Source organism: Triturus cristatus, chromosome 5_1, assembly GCF_964204655.1.
Source record: "Triturus cristatus chromosome 5_1, aTriCri1.1, whole genome shotgun sequence".
Taxonomy (NCBI): Eukaryota; Metazoa; Chordata; class Amphibia; order Caudata; family Salamandridae; genus Triturus; species Triturus cristatus.
In genome coordinates, this window is record NC_140587.1 from 867,521,619 (window position 1) to 867,545,194 (window position 23,576).

The following is a 23,576-nucleotide window of genomic DNA, read 5'->3' on the forward strand; positions in this document are numbered from 1 at the left end:
AGGGCAGGAAGAGTAATTACCTGTTCTCTCACTAGTGAGAGTGTAAGTGAAACACTAGGGCAAGTGAGAGTGAGGATGAGTGCAACATGAAGGAGTGGATGATCCCCCATTAAGCATGAACCTGTCATTCCATATAGCCATGTATATGGTTTCATATTCTAGCACAGTTTCGCACAAGGTCATATTGGGAATAAACAAGGAGCATGCCAAACAAATAACTTGTCTTTTCTTTCAGTGGAAGATGCATAAAGAGATTTTTCTGGGCCCGGCAACGACAATGAAGGCACAGTCTTGCCAATTCTTCACCTGTTCTGAGAAGAGGTACAGCAAATTCCAGCAGTGAAACACAGAACTGAGGAAGGCTAAGTTGCTGAAACTGCAATTCCAATATGTCTTCATTTTCTATCATTGGCATGTCGATGTGGCCCATATTTAGCGGAGATGCAGTGGATGTTCCGGAGTTCACTTGTGGTTGGTGGCTGCTTCCACTAAAAAAAAAAAAAGAAAGAGAGATACAGAATACTTGATGTTAACGTTAAGTACAAGCTTGAATCAACTGGAGTACAGTTAAACAAGACTGTTTAAAGGCATGTCCAAGAATGAATTACTAGTAGTACACTCCTTACACAACCTACTATGACCAGCGAGGACCATGCTCAGCCCATTCATTGGAGAACCATGGGCGTCTTATATCTGTTGTACAGTTGTTTTCTTGGCATGTGCAATTAAGTCTATTGTCTGCCTTTAGAATAGCTCTGTTTCAGCTGCTAAACAATGCATCTATGTCTTTAGCCCCTTTGGTGCATCGGACGGCCCTCGACACACCAGTGCTCATGTGCGTCGGACTGCCCCAGGCCGTCCTCGCACATGGCATAGGGCAATAGAGGGATTCCCTTTAACCCCCCCCCCCCGCATCAGCCTTGGGAGCTGGGGAGGAGCTCCCGCGGCTGTCTGCTTTGTTTCCCTAAAATGACGATCAGCGCGCACGTCGCACTGACGTCATTTCAGTGAAACCAAATCTGAAATGAGCCAAGAGGCTCATTTCAGTTTCACTTTCTACGTGCTCATGGGGCTATCACAGACCCTGAGCACGTAGAAAGAGAGCTATCCACCCACTAGGCACCAGGTAGGGGGGATTCGGCCCCTTGGGCAAGGGCCTTTGCTCCCCCATCTTAATTTTAGCAAAGTCAGTCTTTATGCCCCCCCTGGGGGGCAGATGGGGGCAGTAGCCCCCAATCTGCCCCCGGGGAGGGGGCAGAGCGCACAATAGATACCAGGGATTTTTTTCTAAATTGTATTAGGGGTGGGGGCTACCCAATTTGTGCATGCCAATGCCCCCACCCCAGCCGCAAAATGAGAGTCTTCCTACCCCCCCGGGGGGCAGATGGGGGAAGTAGTTCCAAGAAAGCCCACTTGACACCAGAGTTTTTTTCCCCCGATGAATTTAGGGGTGGGGCTGCGAATGCCCCCACCCTACCCCCCCAAAGAAAACAAAAAAGACTTTCTGGCCTCCCAGGAGGCAGATGGGGGCAATAGCCGCTGATCTGCCCCCCTGGGGGAGGGGGGCAGAAAGCCCACTAAGCGCCAGGGATTTTTTAATTTTTTTTTATAAAAGGTAGGGGTGGGGGCTGCCCAGAAAGCCAGAAAGGGCTAGTCAATCCCTCACCCCCTCGCCCCAAAAATACTACAGTCTTTCTGACCCCCCCCCCCAAAAGGTACATGGGGGCAGTAGCCCCAGATTTGCCCCCCCGGGTGGGGGGGGGGACGTACAGAGAGCCCACTATGCGCCAGCGATTTTGCTGGCTTTTTTATTACGTAGTAGTGGGTGTTGCCCAGAATGGGCATCCCAATGCCCCAATCCCCCAAAAGAATAGCCACAGTCTTTCTGTCCCCCTCAGGGGCATATCGGGGCACTAGCCCCCGATTTCCCCAGTCCCCAGGGCGACAGAGAGTCCACTAGGCTCTGACTTTTTTTCGGAATGAGCCTACCTGTGGATTTGGGGTCCTAGCGCACCCGGCACCTAGGTAAACATAGCAAACCTGTATATTTTTGAATCCTAGACACTAAGGGGAATCCAGGATGGGGTGACTTGTTTAGTTCTCACTAGGTTCTGTTACCCAGAATCCCCTGCAAACCTCAAACTTAGTTAAAAAAACATATTTTCCTCAAATTTCTGTGATGGAATGTTCTGGGATCTGCGTGGATCCACAAAATTCCACCCACCACGCATTCCCCAAAGTCTTCCAAGAAAAATGGTACCTCACTTGTGTGGGTAGGCCTAGTGCCCGCGACAGGAAATGGCCCAAAATGTAAGGTGGACACACCACATTTTACAGTGAAAACTGACCCTTTTTTTGCAAAGTGCCCAGCTGTAGATTTTGAACCCTAGCTCTGCCGGCACCTAGGGAAACCTAGCAAACCTAAACATTTTTGAAAACTAGCCACCCAGAGGAACCCAGGATGTGGTGACTTGTCAGGCTCTCCCCAGGTTCTCTTACCCGGAATCTCTTGCAAACCTCAAATGTTGTAAAAAAAAAAAAAAAAAAAAAATAAATATTTCCTCACATTTCTGTGATGGAAAGTTCCTGAATCTGCATGGATCCACCAAATTCTACCCACCCCACATTCTCCAAAGTCTCCCGATAAAAATGGTGCCTCACTATTGTGGGAGGCTCAAGTACCTGCAACAGGCAAGGGTCCAAAATGTATTGTGGAGACATCAAAATTACCTATCACAAAACGATCTGCTTTCGCAAGTGGGGTCACAAAAGTTGTTGGTCCCGGGCTTGGCGGCCATCTAGGGGAACCTAACAACCTCACACATTTCTAAAAACTAGAGACCTGGGGGTGTTCAGGGAGGTATGGCTTGGGTGGATCCCCTAGTGTTTCCCTACCCAGAAACCCCTGCAAACCTCAAATACTGATGAAAAAATCTAATTTTTCTCAAATTTCTGTGTGGGAAAGTTGTAGCATCACCGGGCTGACACAAATTTCCTACCACCCAGCGTTCCCCCAGGTCTCCCGATAAAAATGGTACCTCACTCTTGAGGGTGGCTCAAGTACCCGCGACAGGTAAGGGTCCAAAGTGTATTGTGGAGACATCAAAATTACCTATCACAAAACGGGTAGGAAATCGATGGGTGGTCCATGCAAGCCATACCTCGCTGGACTCTCCCGGGTGTCTACTTTTCAGAAATGTGTGGGTTTGGCAGGTTTCCCAAGATGGCCGCCGAGCCCGAGGCCAAAATCCCAGGTGACCCCACCCCTTGCAAAACCAGGTTGTTTTGTGAAAGGTAATTTTGATATCTCCTCAATACATTTTGGGCCCTTGCCTGTCGCGGGAACTTGACCCACCAAAGCGAGTGAGGTAGCATTTTTATCAGACGACCTGAGGTAATGCTGTATGGTATGAAATGTGTGGATCCACGCAGATTCCAGACCTTTCCACCACAGAAATTTAAGGAAAATTTGTTTTTTTTGTTTCAAAGTTTGAGGTTTGCAAGGGATTCTGGGTAACAGAACATGGTGAGAGCCAGACAAGTCACCCCATCCTATATTTCCCTGGGTGTCTAGTTTTCAAAAATGTATAGGTTTGCTAGGTTTCCCTAGGTGCGGGCAGAGCTAGGGTTCAAAATCTGCAGCTAGGCTGTGACCACGTTGCGTTTTGGGCCGTTTCCTGTTGCGGGCACTCGGCCTACCCACACAAGTGAGGTACCATTTTTATTGGGAGACTTTGGGGTATGCGGTGGGGTGGAATTTTGTGGATCCACACAGATTCCAGAACTTTCCACCACAGAAATGTGAGGAAAATGTGTGTTTTTTGACAAAGTTTGAGGTTTGCAAGGGATTCTGGGTAACAGAACCTGGTGAGAGCCAGATAAGTCACCCCATCCTGGATTCCCCTTGGTGTCTAGTTTTGAAAAATGTATAGGTTTTCTAGGTTTCCCTAGGTGCCGGCAGTGGTAGGGTTCAAAATCTACAGCTAGGCACTTTGCAAAAACAGGGTCAGTTTTCACTGTAAAAATTAAGTGTGACCACGTTGCGTTTTGAGTCTTTTCCTGTCGCGGGCACTAGGCCTACCCACATAAGTGAGGTACTATTCTTATCAGGAAACTTAGGGTAACACAGAATTGTAGAGCAACTGTTATTACCTATTGACTTTCGATGCATTTCTGCCTTCCAAATGAAAGACCATGTGTAAACAAGCATTGGCATAGCCAATAGGTCTCGCCTTTGTGACCTTATAAGTGTTTAGCTAAGCAACAGTTGCATAACTAAATACTTATAAGGTCCCAAAAGCGAGACCTATTGGCTATGCAAGCGGCCGTGAAAGTGATCGCGATCGTGATCGCGATCAAACATCAAAGCGGCCGCAAAAGTGAAAGTAATCGCGGTAAAGCGCGGCGCGCGCGCCCGCGCACATGCACTGTAGCTCTATGCTGGCCTGGTAGCACTTTTTGGAGCCCTCTCAATAAGTCTTGCCAGACCAGCGCATGCGCTGGGTCAGGCGAGACCTAAAAAGAAGTAACTTTGAAAAATGTCCTATAATTCTCATGCTAGTATGGGTACTCACAATTTCGGAAATGTGCAAATAGCTACTGTTTCTAAACTCTATATTTTGTTCGGGAGGCCTAGCAGCGAAGGGGCTAGAGATGTAGGTATCTCTAACGATGTTAGTGAGTTCCGTCGATCACTCAAGATCATAAGCACATTTCAGGTGCTTTGTCGTTAGAGTGACTGAGGGTGAATGTGCCAAGGAGAGATGGAAGGAAGAGTGAACACAAAGTGGAAGTAATAAGTGATCAGACTAATCTACTTGAAGTCTACTTTTGTGGCCACAGCCTCAAGTTCATTTCTAAATAAGCACAGGATCACATTTTCTTTTTAAAGTTTAGGGAAGGCTGTGCTTATTTTACATTATTATAATCAGGTTGCAGATAGCAAGGCCTGATGATGAGCAATCCTCAGTCAGATTCATGACCCTGGTCCAGGGCAGAGAGGTGAAGAGCAGAAGCACTATGGTATTTAACTCTTAAAAGTCCTTGACAGTCGGGAAGGTCGGATGGCGGAGAGCGGAGAGTGCTCTGCGGAGTAGGAATAGAACTGGGATCCTGGCTATGGACCGGACTGGTAACGTTTTGCACCTGTGGCTGCACTGGACTCCAGTTTGTAACACTTTGCCCTTTGGTATTTGGAGGTTGTGGGGGGCTTGCTGGGGCCCTTTCCTCCTTCTGGGGTTTTTTTTGTCTCCTTTGTAGTGAGTTTCATATTGGGGCGACAGGCACACTGCACGTTGGGGGGGCTGTTTGGGCTCACGCAGGGGTGCAGGGAGGGGGGAGTTTTGTTGGGGTTGATGGGGTGGAGTTGGGGTTTGTTTGTTTGCATCACAAGGCGGGGTAATGTTTTCTGTTGTGTTATTATGATTGTGCTCTCTGGGAGGGGGATATTTTGTGCTGGGGGGGATGGGGGGTAAGGGGTTGAGACTTCTTTCATGAAATGTGAATGGGCTGGGGGACAGGATAAAGCGGGGGGTGGTCCTGCAGTTCTTGAAACGTATTTCGCCGGACATTGTGTTTCTGCAGGAGACGCACCTAATAGGGAACTCTTTCCATGCCATGAACAGGCGGGGATATCGCCTTCTGGCCCATTCTGGTTTCACCTCTGGCTCGAGGGGAGTGGGCATTTTAGTTAGGACCTCTCTCCCGCTGGAGGTGGATGAGGTGCTCCACGACGACAGAGGGCGCTACACTGCGCTGGTGGGGAGATGGGAGGGTAAGTTGATTTCGCTGGTTACTGTCTACGTGCCGCCGGGCCTGCAGACGGCCACCTTTGCTGATTTGGGTCGCCTGCTACTTGGGCTTCCGGGGGGGGGTTTGGTCTTAGGGGGGGGATTTTAATGCAGTGGTTTCCGGAGTTGAAGATCGACACCCCCCCAGGGACCTCCCTCGGGCCCAGAACTGGCTGGGGGGCTTTCTGGATACCCTGGGACTGATAGATTGTTGGCGGTTGAAACACCCTGGACAAGCACAATATACCTTCCACTCCGGGGCCCACGGTAGTCTTTCGAGGCTTGACTATATGCTAGTGCCTGCGGCCCAAGCTGGGATGATTGGGGAGGTGCGACACTTGGCCCGCGGTATATCTGATCACTCCCCTCTTTTGCTACACTTAGATATCGCCTTGGGGGCGGTGGGGAGGGTGGCGCCGATCAACCCCTGGTACCTACGCAACCCCACGATCCGTGCGGACCTGGTTAGGTCCCTGGAACACTATTTTAACGACAACGTGGGGTCGGTGTCTTCTGCCGTCTCCCTTTGGGAGGCCTTTAAGACGGTGCTCCGGGGCCAGGCCCTGTCTCTCATCTCCCATACCAAAAAATGCGAGGCGAAAGAGGTGGTTCGACTAGAAAATGAGATCACCGAGTTAGAGAGCGAATTGGAGCAAGGTGTTACGGATGACAGACTGCATGTGCTGGGGCTTAAACAGGCCGACTACAAGGCGCTGGTTACTGAATCTGCTAAGAGTATGAGCAGGGAGCAACAGGGGCGTTTGTATGATATGGGTGATAAGGCGGGGAAGTTGATTGCTTGGTTGGATAAGAAGGAGAGAGCGAGTCGAGTGGTGCCGGTTGTTGAGAGGGTGGATGGTGTGTGTGACGGACCAGGGTGATATTGTTGATTGCTTTGCGGAGTATTTTCACGGGGTTTACTCTCCGGTCTCTGAGCGATCGGAGGAAGACTCTCGCCTGCTGCTTAAAGACATTGCTTTGCCGTCTCTATCTGATGAGGATAAATTATTGATGGACGCGGCCCCGTCGCCGGATGAGATTGCTTTGGCCATTCGCTCTATTGCTTCTGGCAAGGCCATGGGTCCTAATGGCCTTCCCATCGAATTATATAAGTTGCGCCCAGATAAGATTGCGCCGTATCTCCGGGACATGTTCCTTGAGGCACAGGCGGCGGGCTCCCTCCCCCCTGACCAACGTCTTGCTACTATTGTTGTTATCCATAAGGAAGGGAAGCCGCGGGATCGGTGTACTTCTTACAGGCCTATCTCTTTGTTGAACGCGGAGCCCAAAATCCTTGCCAAGGTACTGGCCAATCGCCTGATCCGGGTCGTGGGCGACCTGATTCATCAGGATCAATCCGGTTTTATACCCCATCGCAATACCGCTTTGAACCTGCGGCGACTGCATGGCGTCCTCGCTAGAGCGCCATTCATGCGTGAGCCGGCCATTTTGGCGTCCCTGGACGCTACCATGGCGTGTGACACCTTGGAATGGCCGTATATTTGGGCAGCATTGGCGAAGTTTGGGTTCGGCCCGGGGTTCATCGGTTGGGTGAAATTGCTTTATGATAACCCACTGGCACAGGTGGTGGTCAACGGACGGGTGTCGGCTCCTTTTGTTTTGGGTAGGGGCACGCGACAGGGATGTCCGTTGTCGCCTCTTCTCTTTGCGCTTTGTTTGGAGCCCCTTGCGGAGTGGCTGCGGTGGCACCCTTCGATGCGTGGCCTTAGATGGACGCCGGAGTACGAGGATCGTGTCCCCCTATATGCGGACGATATCCTCTTGTATCTTGCATCTCCGCGCAAATCGCTCATTGTATTGGTGGATGTGTTGAGCTCCTTTGGTCGCAACTCCGGATTGGTCATTAACTGGGCTAAGTCTTGTGTGTACGTTCTCTCCGGGGAGGCCCCCCCCCCTTCCGCGGGGGTGCCCTATCCAGGTTGCGCAGTCGGGGTTTAAGTATTTGGGAATCTTTATAACCCTAGACCCGGTGGCCCGGTATGAGCGGAATCTCCTCCCCCCCCTTCAGCGCCTAAGGGCGGATGTGGCGGGTTGGCGGCGGCTGCCGCTCTCGCCGCTCGGCCGGGCGGCGTTGTTCAAAATGATGTCGCTGCCACGCTTTTTGTACGCCCTACAGAACACTATGGACGTAGTGCCGGCCCGCTATTTTCGGGAGGTGGAGTGTCTTCAGCGTCGATTGTTTTGGGATGGGCGGCCGCGGATCGCTCTTGCCAAACTAACCCTACCGTGGTACGATGGGGGGGTCGCTCTCCCTGATGTTAAACGATATTATTGGGCCTCCCAGTTGGCTGCTGTCAATCACAGGATGTATGGGCCTGCTTTGAACCCGGCTTTTGAGATGGACAAATTGTTATTGCCAAGCGGGGATTATAATCGAGCACTATACTCGGGGTCCCTTGATGCGCGATTGACAGGCCCGACGCGGGTCGCGGTGCAGGTGTGGCATGCAGCCAATGCGGCGATGGGGTGGAGGGATCGCTTGACTCGGGCAACGCTATTGTACGCTTCCCGGCGTTTGGGTTATCTGTGGACTACGAAAGGCTTTGAGAAATGGGATATGATTGGTATCAGCAAGGTAGGGGATCTCTGGACGAAAGGGAAATTTAAGACGTTCGACATGCTGAAAACCGAATATCAGTTGAACGATAGGGAATACTTTCGGTACGCTCAGGTCCATCACGCCTTGTGTTCCGTATTCCCGGACGTTGCGGCTATTCCGGAGTCCTCCCCGTTGGAAGATAGAGTATTGGACGGCTATGTGCCGGATAGCACCATTTCGCTGATTTATAAGAAGCTTATCAATGATCGAATAGGTTTGCTGACCTCATTGCGGGAGACATGGATTGCCGACGGTTTGGAACTTGACGACGAGGATTGGGTGTCAGCGGTGGCCTCCCCGAAAGAGGTGGCTATCCCGGCCCGCTTGCGTTTCGTCCAGCTTAAGATACTTCATAGCGTGTACGTCACGGGGCCTGGTTTGATGCGTATGGGGTATTCGGTGGATGGTCTGTGTAAGCGTGGCTGTGGACTACTGGGGACTTTCCTCCATATCCTGTGGGAGTGTCCGGAGGTGACTCGGTTTTGGTGTAGAGTGCATGCGGTGTTAGAAGAAGTCACGCATGTTGCCTTGTTGCTGGAGGCAAGTAGATGTTTGCTGAATGTCTGGGAGCCGACTGATTACAATGTGATGCAGACGCAGTGGGTGACTCTGGGCTATATGGTAGCGAAGCGTGACATTGCACAACTGTGGGGCTCCCAGAGGCCACCAACGGTCTCAGCGTGGAAGGAACACATGGACTGGTGTATGTTCAGAGAGAAAACGGTGTATGTGGCGAGAGGCAAGCCTGGGAAGTGGATCAAGGTGTGGGGTCCTTGGAACTCCTATCGTGGAGGGATTTGCGCCCCGCCCCAGACGCGAGAGATGGATGCTGCTCTGTCTCCCTAGCCCATGCATTCCTCTATGCTCCTGCGGCATGTGCATTTGGTTTCTTCTGCCTGCCCCCCCCCCCCCCCCTATTTCTCCCTGGGTTTGTTTACCCCCTCGATACGGGGAGCACATGTTACTACTATTGACCTCCTCTGCCTTGTGTGTGTGATGTTTTTTTTTTTTTTTTTTAAATATGAAACCTTTCTTTGCTTGTCTATGGACTGCGGCCGGCTGAGTTGATTAGCACTCCAGTAGATCTCTTATTGCTTCACCGATGTGGTTGTTAAGATGTGTCTATGCTTATAGTGTGCATTAGCGGCCGGCCTGTTGGTTGTAGGCCCATACTTGTATGTCTCTGAAACTGTAATAAAGGTTTTTCAAAAAAAAAAAAAAAAAAGTCCTTGACAACTTAATATAGGAGCATGAGAACAAATACTGTTTCTGATTGCTTTTATATGGTAACAAATTACAATGAAGTTACCTTAACAATTAAATTAACTCTTCATTTTATTTTTCTCCCGTTTCAAAGTGTTGCATTCACAAACAGCAAACCCTGTGCCACGTATGTAACTGAAAAATATAGTCATCTCTTTTAATGGGCGGAAATTTAGAGTGAAAAAGAATATTTCAATGAAACTTTACGTCAATGTTTTTCTCCTCTTTTAATTAAGTCAATTAGGTCTTAATGTTATATTAAGCATGTTTCTTCACTTTAAATTCCTCCCATTTCAACAAATGGCTGTATCTTTCTGTTATAATTATGTCATCATATCTACAGGACGCTGGCAGCAAGCTACCTGCTGTTTGTAAACGTGACACTTGGAATTGGGAGAAAATTTGAATGATGTATTTGATGCAATTCATATTAACATAAAGTTAACTCTTCAGTTTAATTTTCTCCCATTTCAAAGTGTCGCCTTTACACACAGCAGGCTGTTTCTTCCCAGTGGCTGGCAGACACAGTGCCATATTTATAACTGAAAAATAGCTGTTATTGTAAGTGGGAGGAATTTAAAGTGCAGTAAAATGTTCCATATTATGAACATTATTGCAGAACACTTTTCTGCACTTTGTATTTCTCCCATTTAAAAACTATTTGCACCAATAAGATAACAGCCCCTCTTGTAAAATATTATCTGGATGAACAATATAAACCAGAAGTAATTTGCTGGGTCACCCTTGAAAAAATCATAGCCAAAGAAGGATGTGCCTTCACAATGATACGCAAGAGAAGAGAAGTATATTGGATTTGTATTCTAAACACACATAAACCAGGGCTGAATAATGAAATTACTTGGGAGAGTGCAAACCGATATAATTCATGTAAATTCGGGATTCCCAGATAATATTTCATTATTCTGGGAAATTCAGAAAAAAGTACACTTCAGATGTTGGATAGATAAAATCTATGGCTCCAAGTTACTATCCCCCTTGTTTTAGAAATCTTCATATTTGCCATTATTGTACATATATATTTCACCCATTTGGGTTAACCTTATAACATGATACGGCTATAACCAGGGATGTAAACAGTATCTGATCCCCTTGATCGGTTTTAATAGGGCTGAACTAATTCAGTTCTATAGCTTATGGTTCCAATTAAACTGATTCAAGTTGGAGAGTCTGCTTTTGATTTTCATAGTTGAACGTTATCCCAATCTTTAAACTCGATATTTATGGCCAGCCTCAATATGGTCAAATGTATTCAGTCTCTAGATAAGTGTTTGTTCCTTATTGTTATAGCAGATGGAGTCCACTTTCAAATTTTTTTACTTGAATGTTTTTCCAACTAAGCGTAGAAACCACATCAGACATGTAAGCATTATTTGAACCAATCTACTAGTTTAAGTAGGGCCGAAATATTCTAGTCCAGGGACATGAGGTATTTTTCTACTAATTCTGTTTAAGGAATCAGCTCTTGATTACACAGTTGATGGTTATTTCAATCTTGAAACTTGGTTTTCTCGACCAATTCCAACCTGGCCGAACCCTTCCACCTTCATGCGGAGTGGTTATACCCTATCGATATAGCCTGTAGAGTCCATTCTCGATTTACAGTTTTTCAAATCAAGCGCAAGAACCATATAAGGAGGACGCGCCCGATGCAATAGTTTTCAAACTCCATGTAATCCGCAGTATTCGGGTGATCAAAGAAAACTAAAAAATCTTTGGCGGGTGTCACGTTAAGAACACTGCCATATGGGAATAGGGGCCATTTTAGAGAACATTTTTGTACTGATCCATATCTTCAGTTGTTTTATGGGTATTAATATTGTTTCCCATAGTGCTTGAGAACTCGAGAGGGTATAGCTATACAATGAGTTTGTGGCAACTCCCAGAAATTTCTATATTTCCACATGTGACATATGGTGGGACATAATACGGCTGATTTGTAAACCCTCTGTTAGAATTTGATCATGACTGATACATGACAAGTATTTGGCAATAATGAGGTATGTCCATAGCATGTTTCCCTTCCAATTTGCCGGTTTGAGTTTGGAGGCTTTTTCATACCCTATATGAAAGATTTATATATTTACTTTTTAGGATCAATAGTGTATACACCATCGCTGGACAGGTTGTTTTGACTACCTAATATTTATAACCATGCGACTGAAGACTTCTGTTTGTGTTGGATCACAAATGGTTTTATATAAAGGCATGCTGCGTGCAGCGTTTTAGGTTTCAACTTTTTAGTTGTGCACAGTTTTCCATTTTCCTAATATTTTTCGCCTTTTTGCACTCTTTTTATATCTGTTTGGGAAATTCTGGTTATCCTATTCGATTGGCAAACAGATGATACACTGGAATGAGGACTATCGAGTGTTGTGAGATGCCAATTTGACTATTTCACTCTCTTTTCTTATTTAATGGGTATAATCTGGGTGTGTTGTGGTTGCCTACACGCAATGCATCATTATCATGTTTGTATTATAGGGCTCCTATATATTATATGACATTTTATATTTTTAGACATCCACATTAAAGCAATAGGACTCTCCTGAGGAAGGCTACAGAGCCGAAACGCGTGTATCCCTTACACTCTAACCACTGGATATTTTCATGTCATTGGATTACTGAAATCGTTTTACATTGTGCCTTATGATGAATAATGATATTCCTTATGATGAATTATGAAATTATATCAACAAATTAGCATGTATTGTCCTAAAATTATACTTTGTCAAGAAGAAATCATGCACTTAATCTTAATAGACATCAAATAAGAAAATGAAACAGACTATAATTGTTTTACAGTCCTTTTGCATGTTTCAATCATGAGTGGTTATGAGTGGTATGAATGAGCTGATGGGATTCATTTAAAGGTTTGGTATATGTGTATATATATATATATACTCTACATTGTGGATTCTAATATTAAGAATAAAACATTTTTTGATTATTTTCTAAATTTTTGTGGTTGGGAGCTCTATGTATTATGATATGTTGTGTTTTGGTAGTAAAGAATATAGTTGTCCGAGGATTTACAATACCATAGCTATGTTTGTGTTATACATGTAACAGTGCAACATATCGCAAAAGGTATGTCCTGTGCCACAAGTATATACAACACAGGCTCTCAGTCACCAATACACATATATCCACAAATGTTCATATATCTCCAAAGACCATGCTCTCACCGACACACAAAAGCCTCGTCATAATGCTCCTAGTCAAAGTATTTTATTCAAACCATAGTATCTGGACCTATGGACATTAAGCTTAAAGTAAATGACGCTGGATGTGTGGGTTTCTGGTAACAATACGTGAGTTGCTAAGCCTTCAGTAGCTCACAATGATTTTCACTGATCAGAACGTTACTCTAACTATAGAAATGTTGGACTAGACGCTTCACTGATAATCATGTATACATAGGTCACTCCTTAAAATGGCAGCTTACCCTGCAAGGCAGGAGACACTAATAATGCGACGGGGGAACTTAACAGAAGTGTTTATTTGGCATCATTTAGTCAGTCAAGGATCGGAAATTAAGCCCAAGCACATCTGCAGCTGTTCCTATAGTCAGGATATTTGGGAATTACATTAACTCCAAAACTTCACAGTCCTACAGATAAGATGATGTAAATCTTATTTCCTTCTTTGTGCTAGATTACAACTTCTGCTGGTCTGAGTCAGATTTTCTAAGCCACAATTGTATAGTGCTAAGATGAGTTGCAGTTCCACAATACCGTAATAGATCATAATTATGTCACAATGGCAAGGATGATATCACAAGGTTTGGTAGGTTATCACAGTGAAATTTTGAGGGACCCATGAGACCTCATCCACCACTTCAGTAGAGCCCTTTGGGTAGCCTTTAAAACTGTTCACATAACAGGCGACAGTAGTTCAACATTCAAAAACCAAATGCCCAAAATAACATTTTCTTTTGTCCTTTATACCCAAATTCTTGGACCCCTAACATAACAGGCAGTAGAGTCAGAAGTAGCCTTCTTATGTGCCTCTAAAACAAGCATTTGCAATGCAATAGGTCTCACATTGCTGAACGTTTGAGCTGTTGGTGTTGCTAATAATAATGCAACACCAATAGCTCAAACTTTCAGCAATGCGAGAGCTATTGCGTTGCAAAGGTTTCTTTTTTTTTTTTTTTAAGGTGGGCATGGGCAGTGGAAGCACACAGGGAAGAATGGGGGGGGGGGGGCAACCGGAAAAGCAACACAGGAGGAGATATGAAAACAACAGGGGCTGGAGGGGATGCAAAAGCAACAGGAGAGGGGCAGAGCGAAGTGATCCTGGTGGGAATGGCAGCTGCCATGTACACCTTTTACAACCGGTCAACAGATCCCTTCAAACCCATGTCCTGTAGTGGCATTCCACACTAGCTCCACTGCCTGGGTTTAAGTGTCCTGAAAAGAAAGTAGAGCCTAGAGGCAACTGCGTCATTTTTTTGCAATGCCATATTGTGCTAACTCTACCCTGAAGGTATTGGAATGCTTTACACAGGTACCAGTTACATTAAAGTAAGACATTGTTCATATTATTTTTTGGCAAGGACAGGGATTAGTGACATGCTCTAGAACATATTCTTGTAAGAGCTACAGCTCAAAACTCAGCAAGCAAATCTCAAAAGTGCTGTAAAACAGTCTGGAACCCAACGTTCATTAGCACTTGCAGAGCACACAGGCTACCATTAGAAACGTCTAGTACCTTGAAAGAGCTACATGAACAGCTGGCCTATAGAGCTACCTTCCAATATGTTGTGCAAAGAGTGAAAATAGAAAGCACAAACAGTCTCTAGAACATTGTGTTTGAACATATAGAACTTAGAGAATAAGAATGATTCTATGACATATTGTCTAAAGTTCTAAAATTACGCCCCGGGAAGCATCTATTGCAATTTGTAGGAAGAAATGTTCCAGACCCTCGGAGCAAGCCCTGCAATGTGTTGCACCATTAACTAGAAACCAGCGGTTAGACATAGGCGGTGGAACGCATTCGTTGAAGAATAGAAAGGCTTTGATCGATAGGAAGCTGTGGAAAGTGGTGTTCAAAGATATAGTGCCACAGTCTAAGAAGAAGGCGGTACAAAAGGGGGTGGTGATGGACAGAGCATCAGAACCAATCAAACACTCACACCCAGTCAACAGATCTGGGTTTGATCCATCACCGTTCTTTAGCCCACTCTGCCACCCCAGTTCAGACATGGCTATATGCAAATCAGTCTGACCCTGTGCCTCATGGGAACAGTCCAGCCCGAACTGCCAAGCCATGCCTTCCCTGGACCGGAAACAAGCTTCCTAGGACCGGTTTCTGGCATTTCAGCCATCTTCAGCCAGGCTTGCTTGAATCCAGTGGCAAAGTGAGCAAGGGACTCACGTCTGAGCATACCCTGCCAACTTATGGCGACCAAAGCGGTACAAAAGGCGCTATGGAGATTTGTGCTAAGAGCTGCAGCAGAACCACACGGCACTATCTATAAAGTGCTGTGTAAACTGTTGGAATCTGTAGCGTTGGTGCAAGTTCTAAGCCAATTAAGACGCAGAGCAGGAACTTATAACTGTGGTGCAGACTCTAATGTGCTTTACAGAGAGGTGAAACTGACATCTCGGGAGCTCAGTCTAGAACTCCTTACAAGCCACGGCACCCAGACACCTGGAGGAGAATCTAGAACGTGCTGGACAGACAGGATTCACAGCTCCGGCCCAGACTGCAGAGTCAGCTGGTCTCCCATCTGGCACCCGGAGCTGAGGGTGAACCTGTCTGACCCGCAGCATCTGGAGCCCAGAGCCCTGGAGCCATCTTCACAGGAAGGCACTTTCACAAGAACTTCATAGCCTTGGCATGAGGGGCACCCATCGCCCAGCCCCCGGAGGTTCTTACCGCCAGCACACGCTGCCTGCCTGCACCTGGCTCCCTTGCCTTTCTTCAAGGGGTTTACTGTGGCTTTAGATCACCAAGCGCTAATCAAGCTTCTAAGAGTGAAATTACTCCCCAGCACGCCTCCTTACACCGTGCGCGCATCATCCTTTCATATTCACAATCACTTTGTCAGTTCATTAACAAGCCATCGCCATTGCACAAATGTAAAAAATAAGTGCTCACCCACTAATTAAAGGAAACAGTCTCAAGCCGCAAGCAAACAATCTAGTCCGGGTGGGCGGGGCCTAAAGGAGACAGGGCGGTCACCAAAAAGCCTCACTTTCAATCGGAGGCCAGCGTTTACCATAAAGGATGACGTGGCCAATAGAAAGGATGGGCGGAGCTTCCGCTCCACTTCCGAAATCGCCTCGATTACAATAGATCTCGCAGAGCGAGCAACGCATGTGCTGCAACGCTAGGCAAGACCTAAAACCTACTGAAAATATTGCTAAACAGTTTGTAGCTGATGATCGAGAGTGGTTTTTAAGCAGACCAAATGTCCTCTCAACAGGTGGGCCAATGGAAAGGTAGTTGCATTAACCTACTAATGCAAGCACAGTAAAAATAAAAAACACGACTATGAGTCAGAGTTAGAGGAGGCTGTAGTTACTTTTCCAAATTTCCGCTGCAAACAATTTGAAGGGCTAGATAGCATTCTGAAGTGCAAAGGCATACATACAATTTAACTCCAATCAACATGTTGGAGTTCTGACTGCATTCTGATTCCCATTCTGATTTCCATTAAAACGATATTAGAAAAAGGTCCTCCAAATCGCTTCAAACAAGAGACAAACACAACTGCAAGCAAAAATAAATGTGCTTCTACCAACAATCAATGTGTCTAACCTGGAAGATGCATCATCCCAATCCTGGCCATCGCCTCGCAGTCTTTGCCCTGTTCGTCCAATCACTGAAGGGCGAGGACTACAACTACTTCCGGGGGAGGGATTCTGAGAATGAGGAACAGATTGTACTTCTGGTCCATAGGATACAGAAGAGTTCTGGGAAACATTATCTGGTAACAAACAAAACAAGATGCCATTACACAGTTACAAATTTAAACTGTAATCACCACAACATTTCCTCACAGAATGCATGCAACAATTCCTATAAACATGGAAACAACCCTCCTAATAGTCGTGATATTTCAAGTGAGATTTTACTTTACTGTGCACATTTAAGATCTTGCATCCTTGTTTTAGTTGAATGCATTTGATAAAACAAATACAATTGAAAAAATGGCATGGCTAAACCATACATGCAGTTGTACAGAGTAGAATATGGTATTTTACCATTTTTATTTTAATTAATACATTTTTGTGGGCGGGGATGGGCCTCATGAATAGCTCAAGGCTTTGCCTGTTGTGAATCATGACCCCACTCCCCACAACCAGCAACAGCAATAAATGATTATATACAGACTGTTCAAAATGGGAGACGAATTGTCAGAGGCATGCACCTTGGTCTAAGTTGCTTCTATTTATTTATTTATAAAGTTTTATATAGCACGAACATGACCCACGAGGGTATCGAAGCGCTTTACAATATACAGTTATTAAACGTTATATGGTTGAGGTAATATACATACATTCGATATTCACCATTCACAACAATAGAGATAGATAGTAATATATGGATAGCATAGGTGACTGATAGACAATAAAGAACGATCCACACACCGTTATTAAACATTAGGAGGTTGAGGTAGTATAAGTACATTCGGTAGTCGTCAATCAATACAAAAGGGGTAAACAGTAATAAATGGGTAGCATAAGTGACTGATAGACGACTTAGCATTAAAGTCTTAGGAGGTGAGTTTGTTCATTAGAATCATTTTTACTTCTTTTTTGAAGGAGGTAAATGAGGGGATTTCACATATCACTGGCGGTAGGGAGTTTCAAATCTTCGGTGCGATCCCTGAGAAAGCTCTCCAACCAGTTCTTTTTTTATGGAAGGATTGTGGTTTCAGTAGTAGTGAACTTGCACTTCGCAATTGCCTGCATCCTCCCGAACGCTCTAGCTTTAGCGCTAAGTAACTGGGGGTACTGCTATGCAGGGCTTTGTGGGTCATGCAGGCGATCTTTAGTTGTATTCTTACCTCGTAAGGCAACCAGTTCAGAGCTTTCAAGGTTGGAGAAATGTGGTCATTTCTTCTTGTCAGGGTAAGGGAGATGCACACTTTAGATAACCCATGCTCACCCCCTTGGTAGCAGACAGGCTTAGTCCCAAAGCAATGTGTTAAGTATTTATACCCAAACACACAGTAACACAGTGAAAACACCATAAATGGACAACATGCTGTTAAGAACAATAAAGGAGTTTTATCTAAACTAAAGAAAACCAGAACGACAAAAATCCAAAATACAGGAAATCAAGATATACTTTTAGAACAGTTATTTAAAAAATAGAACTTGTAGAAACAAAATAGCTCCACCTGGGGCTATTACGATGTCGTGGCAGGAATAAATCCAAAGTAGGGCGCCAACTGCGAGGAGCGCGCATCGGGCACAGAGTCACATGGCCCCCCCAAACAACAGTACCTTGGAAACTAAGTCTATGGACGATGCACGGCGCAGTGGATGTGAGGCTTTGGTGCTGAGGTGAAGCCGGTTCCCCGGTTGCCACGGGGGATGCGAGGCATCGCGTCCATGAGGAGGTGAGGCCTCGAATCCAGGACAGGGTAAATTAGGAGGCGCCGGCGGTGAGGCGTCGGTTCTGGTGAGGCGATGCGAAGAGTTCAGGAAGTCACCCTCGTCGGTTATTGGCTATGCGATAAAGTAATGCTGGCAGTGAAGGCGTTGGTGCGAGCGCTGGTATCGGAAGAGCTGATAACTGCAGGCGTCGAAGGGTGTTGGAGCAGCGGTGCAGGCGGGGCGGTGCGTTGTGCACTTCACAAGCGGTGCCCCCAGCTTTGGTGCAGGTCGCAGTATCACTGGCGGCGTTGCAGACAGCAGTTATTTTTCTAGTTTTGCAGCACCAACCACACAATTCTCAGGGCCCAGGAACTGGAATTGGCACTTTTTGAATGCAGGAGTCCACAGAGGAGTACAGGTGCTGGTCAGTGGGTTGCAGGTGAAGTCTTTGTCTCCCTGAAACTTCAGAACAGGAGGTCAGCACACACAAGCCATTGGAGATTCTTCTTCAATCAGGTTCACAGCAAAGTTCTTTGTCCTCTCATTGGCAGAAGAAGCAACAGCAGACCAACGTAGCAAAGCTCACACAGCAATGGGGCAATACTCCTCCTTACAGTTCTCTGGCTCTTCTCCTTGGCAGAGGTTCCACTTGAGCCCAGAAGTGATCTAACTCTCTGGTGTTTAAGGTCCCATACCTATACCACATTTTCTCTTTGTTCTCTTTGGGGCAAGGGTCTCCGAGTCCAGTCCAAACCAGTTCTGCCCTCTCTGGCCCAGCTTCACTACAGGAGGTGGAGACAGCATTGTGCAGAGGAGACACTGCCAATTCAGGTGCAAGTGAAACTCCTCCACCACTCTAAATTCAGCCAAGGTATTTTCAGCCCAGCAGCTAGGAGTCTCCCAGTAAAGGCTGGACACACTTCAACCCCACCAACTCAGCAGAGGCACAGAGGATGGTTAAATAAAAAAATGCCTACTTTCTAAGTGGCATTTTCAAACACACAGTTTAAAAATCATCTTTACTAAAAGATATGTTTTTATATTTCAGAGAGCCTAAACTCCATTTCTCCATCTTGTTCCAATGGATAGTTATACTTGTAAGATGTTACAAAGCAACTCCCATGTTAGCCTATGGGACAGATAGCCTTTCAATAGTAAAACACAAACTTGGCAGTATTTTACTATCAGGACATGTAAAACACTGGTACATGTCCTACCTTTCACATACACTGCACCCTGCCATGGTGGTACATTGGGCCTATCTGAGGGGTGCCTTTCATATAAGAAAAGGGAAGGTTGGGGCCTGGCAAGTGTGTGCACTTGCCAGGTCGACATGGCAGTTACGAACGAGCGTACAGGCACTACAGTGGTAGGTCTGAGACAATTACAGGCCTACTCATGTTGGTGTCACAACGAGTGCTTCAAGCCCACAAGCAGCATTTGATTTACGGCCCTGGCACACTCTGCACTCTACTAGGGACTTACCAATAAATCAAATATAACAATCATGCATAACCAATCATCATAACAATTTACACAGGAAGCACTTGCACTTTGGCACTGATCAGCAGTGGCAAAGTGCCCAAAGCATCTAAGCCAGCAAAAACAAATTCCATCACACAGTCAGAAATGCAGGAGGTAAAAGCAATAAGTCAGGGGAAACACCGCCAAGAATGCAAAGTCCAACACAGACCTGTATAAAAAAACATGTTTCCCATATTTCACAGGGACCCGTTGTTAGAACTGGGGGTCTCTAGTTGGCAGAGGTAGGTACCTTTGACCAAATAGGGACCCTTGCTTCTAGTCAGGGTAAAGGGGTACACTCCTAAAATAACCCCTGCTCACCCTCTTGGTAGCTTGGCACGAGCAGACAGGCTTATCTCAGAGGCAGTGTGTAAAGCATTTGTGAACACATACAGTGACCCAGTGACAACACTACAGATGGACACCACACAAGTTGTGATATAAAAATAAGTATTCTTTATACAGACTTATCACAAGACCACAAACGACAAAAATCCACAATACTGTACTTTAAAAATGGTAGAAATAGCTTAGTTCTCTTAAGATGGTAAATGCGACACTTTAAGTTCAATATACCTTTGGATGCATAACGCTATACAACGAAAGTGTTGCAGGGAAGGTGATGAGTCGGTTCCTTACATGCAAGAACGGTGATGCGTCGTGTCCCTACTGATGCGCCGGTTCTTCTCGGCATGGAGAGGTGATGCGTCTGTTTCTTACTGCGCTTCCGTGGCGATGCTGCCCGCAACGCCGTGATGCGATGAAGATCCGGTGCAATGAAACAAAATGGCGTCTTCTCCTTGATGCGACACGATGCGTGCATTACCGACGGCCGTGCGGCGACTCAACGATTCTTCTGAGCCGCGACAGGCCCTGCGACGCGCTTCCCGGCGATGTGGCGGCGTCTGATGCGACTTCGATCTTCTTCTCCGGCGATGCGAGGCGCTTCGGCAACGATGCGACAACTGCAGCGGCGACACGCTTTCCCAGCGATGCGACGACAGCGGCTGCGACACGCTTCTCCGATTATGCGGCGTCTGGTGCGACGTCGATCCTCTTCTCCGGCGATGCGAGCGCTTTCGCATTGTGAAGCGACAGTATCAGTTCGGCAACGCGCTTCTTCTTCGTGCGTCGCGCTTCCAGCTCCTTGAGACACGCAGTCCCTCAGAAAGCCCAACACAACTGCAGGATCTTCTAAAGAACTCTTGGGGAGTTGGTGGGTGAAGTCTGTTGTCCCTGAGACTTCAGCAGGAGGCAAGCTCTATCTCAAGCCCTTGGAGATACTTCACAAGTTGAATGAAAGTAGCACAAAGTCCTTTCTCCTCTCTTTGGCAGTCAGGCAACCACTGCAGGCCAATCCCTCACGCTTAGGGATAGTCTCTCCTCAGTATCTCTGGTTCCTCTCCTCAGCAAAGGTTTCTTCTTGTTTCCCAAAAGTGATCTAAAGTTCTGGGGTCTGGTCCCCCTTTTTATACACAGTTTCTCTTTGTTCTCTGAAGGCAGAGAGGCCTTTGCCTAGTCCAAACCATTTCTGGTCAGTCCTGGAGCACTGTATTGACAAGACTCCTTTTTCCTTTCACAGTGCAGACCAGGGACATCAGACGCACCACAGGAGGTGGAGCCAGCATTGTGGAGGGAAGGCACAGCCCTTTACAGGTCCCAGGTGCAACTCCTCCCACCCATCTACATGCAGATCTCTCTATTCAGCCCTGTGCTGACTCACCCTGTCTAATGGAATCCCCCAGCCCCTGTCACTCAAACTCCAGACAAGAAATACGCAACCTAGCAGAAGCAGGCTTTGGATAGTTAGACAATAAAATACCCACTTTCTAAAAGTGGTATTTTCAAACACAGAATGTTAAAAACAACTTTACTAAAAGATGCATTTTATCATTCTGAGTTCAGGCATACTAAACTTGAATTTCTACCTAGTTCCCTGAGTCAGTTAGGATTATAGGATGTAATAATCAAACTGCCCATTCTGGCCTATGAGGAACAGGTAGCCTTGCAATAGTGAAAAACGAAAATGGCTGTAATTCACTATTAGGACATGCCACACACATCAGGGCTTGTCCTATCTTTTACCTACAATGCACCCTGCCCTTGGGCCTACCATAGGGGTGACTAATATGCAGAAAAGGGAAGGTTTAGGGACTGGCGAGTAAGTGTACTTGCCCAGTCACCATGGCAGTACCAGACTGCACACAGGCTCTGCAATGGCAGACCTGAGACACACTTTACAGGCTGCTTCTGGTGGCACAACCAGTGCTGCAAGCCCACCAGCAGCATTTGATTTACAAGCCCTGGGCACACTCAGTGGGTCTGACAAGTAAACCAAATAAGCCAATAATGGAGTCACTAATCCATACATCAATTTACAATAGGGAGAGCATATGCACTTTAGCACTGATCAGCAGTGGTAAAGTGCCCAGAGTCAAAGTCAAATTCAAAACAAGCTTTATTCGGTGCAAAATGTACCACCATAAAAGCATTCTAATCAGAAATAACGGTTAAAATTAAAAAAATACATAAATGTGCAATTAGGTTAAAAATGGGAAGACATCATGCTCAATCAATACAACAAGGTACAGTACACATTTACTTAATATATAGTGCAAATAAGAAGAATGACCTATGTCATTTATATACAAAAAGTACTATTGTATATCCCGATATAAGGCACAGTGCAAAATAGTCAAGATAACCTGTATCATATAGATACAAAAGGTGCATTGTGCTATCGTGTGGCCCAGTAAATGGTACATAAAGTAACTACATGGCCTATGACATATAGATACAAAGAATGCAAGGTGTTTTTTTGGTTTATCCCGGTATAATACACAGGACATAATAAGCAAAAGGGCCTGTGTCATATAGATACATAAAGTGCATTGTTCTGTTGTATGTCCCAATGAACAATACATGAAATAACTGCATACACTCATCTGGCTTCTCTTGTAATAATGCTTCCAAATGTAAGTAAATCTTTCTTCGTCTTATTGCCATTAGTGTTAGTTAATTTAGATTGCTTTTTTCGAGAAAAAGGACCATAAAAGCATTCTACATCTATGCATACAAGACACAAAAATCTATGACAATTTAAAAAAAAAAATGAGTTACAAGTATAAAATTATTAGATAAATTTGTCCATCTACAACATTGTATCACAGAATAAATAAAAATTCATAGGAATAAAGCAATAGGACAGAACATCCTGATAATTCCAGGTTAGCAGCATAACTTTATCACTCCAGAAGACTTTCCTTTAAAATTTTATTCCGCTTTTTCCATGCACAGCCTAAAAACTTTGCCACCCCGCAGCTCAAAGATGGAGTGCCGTCTGTTCTTAGAAGTCGGAGGGCAACAGAATGTTTGGTTGTGCCAAGGTTTCTGCAGATTGGTTTTAGCCATCTGGCCCTTGCCAGTTTATAAGCAGGGCAAGCAAAAAGAAAATGAGCTGTGCTTTCCTCCGGGGCAGGGCAACATGGGCATGATTGTGCTGAAAATTTCGGAGAATTCCATTTGACTGTGAACAAATTTAGGGGTAGTGACCTTAACCTAAGTTGGATATAAAGAGTTCTATCTCTTGGGACTTGAATAAAGTCCATATATGGTTCAAAACTGTTGTATTGTTTGTACGAGAAGAACTCCTCGGTTAGTTTTCCCATATGAGGATTTCTTATCTCCCGATCACCTACCCAGTTCCAGTAGAGTAGTTTGAGCTCCTCTTTTGCCGGAGGGATCTGACTTGCCCATGCCCCGGACAGCCCAAGATCAGTTAGTAATTTCTTGAGGTTAGCC

At 45.7% G+C, this 23,576-nt stretch overlaps 1 protein-coding gene across 4 annotated transcripts in view; it reads right to left on the reverse strand.

The window, feature by feature from the left end:
* Nucleotides 1-23,576, reverse strand: part of RTTN (rotatin) — a 1,165,399-nt gene that overhangs the window by 1,008,011 nt on the left and 133,812 nt on the right. For all 4 annotated transcript variants that reach the window (XR_014961587.1, XM_085605903.1, XM_085605904.1 and 1 more), the window contains exons 9-10: nucleotides 16,465-16,633; nucleotides 307-488 (exon numbers count right to left, since the gene is read on the reverse strand). Coding sequence is in view for 3 of the 4 variants with exons in the window: in XM_085605903.1 (XP_085462029.1) it covers nucleotides 307-488; nucleotides 16,465-16,633 (351 nt within the window). In the remaining variant the exon portion in view is untranslated. The remainder of the gene's footprint in view (nucleotides 1-306; nucleotides 489-16,464; nucleotides 16,634-23,576) is intronic.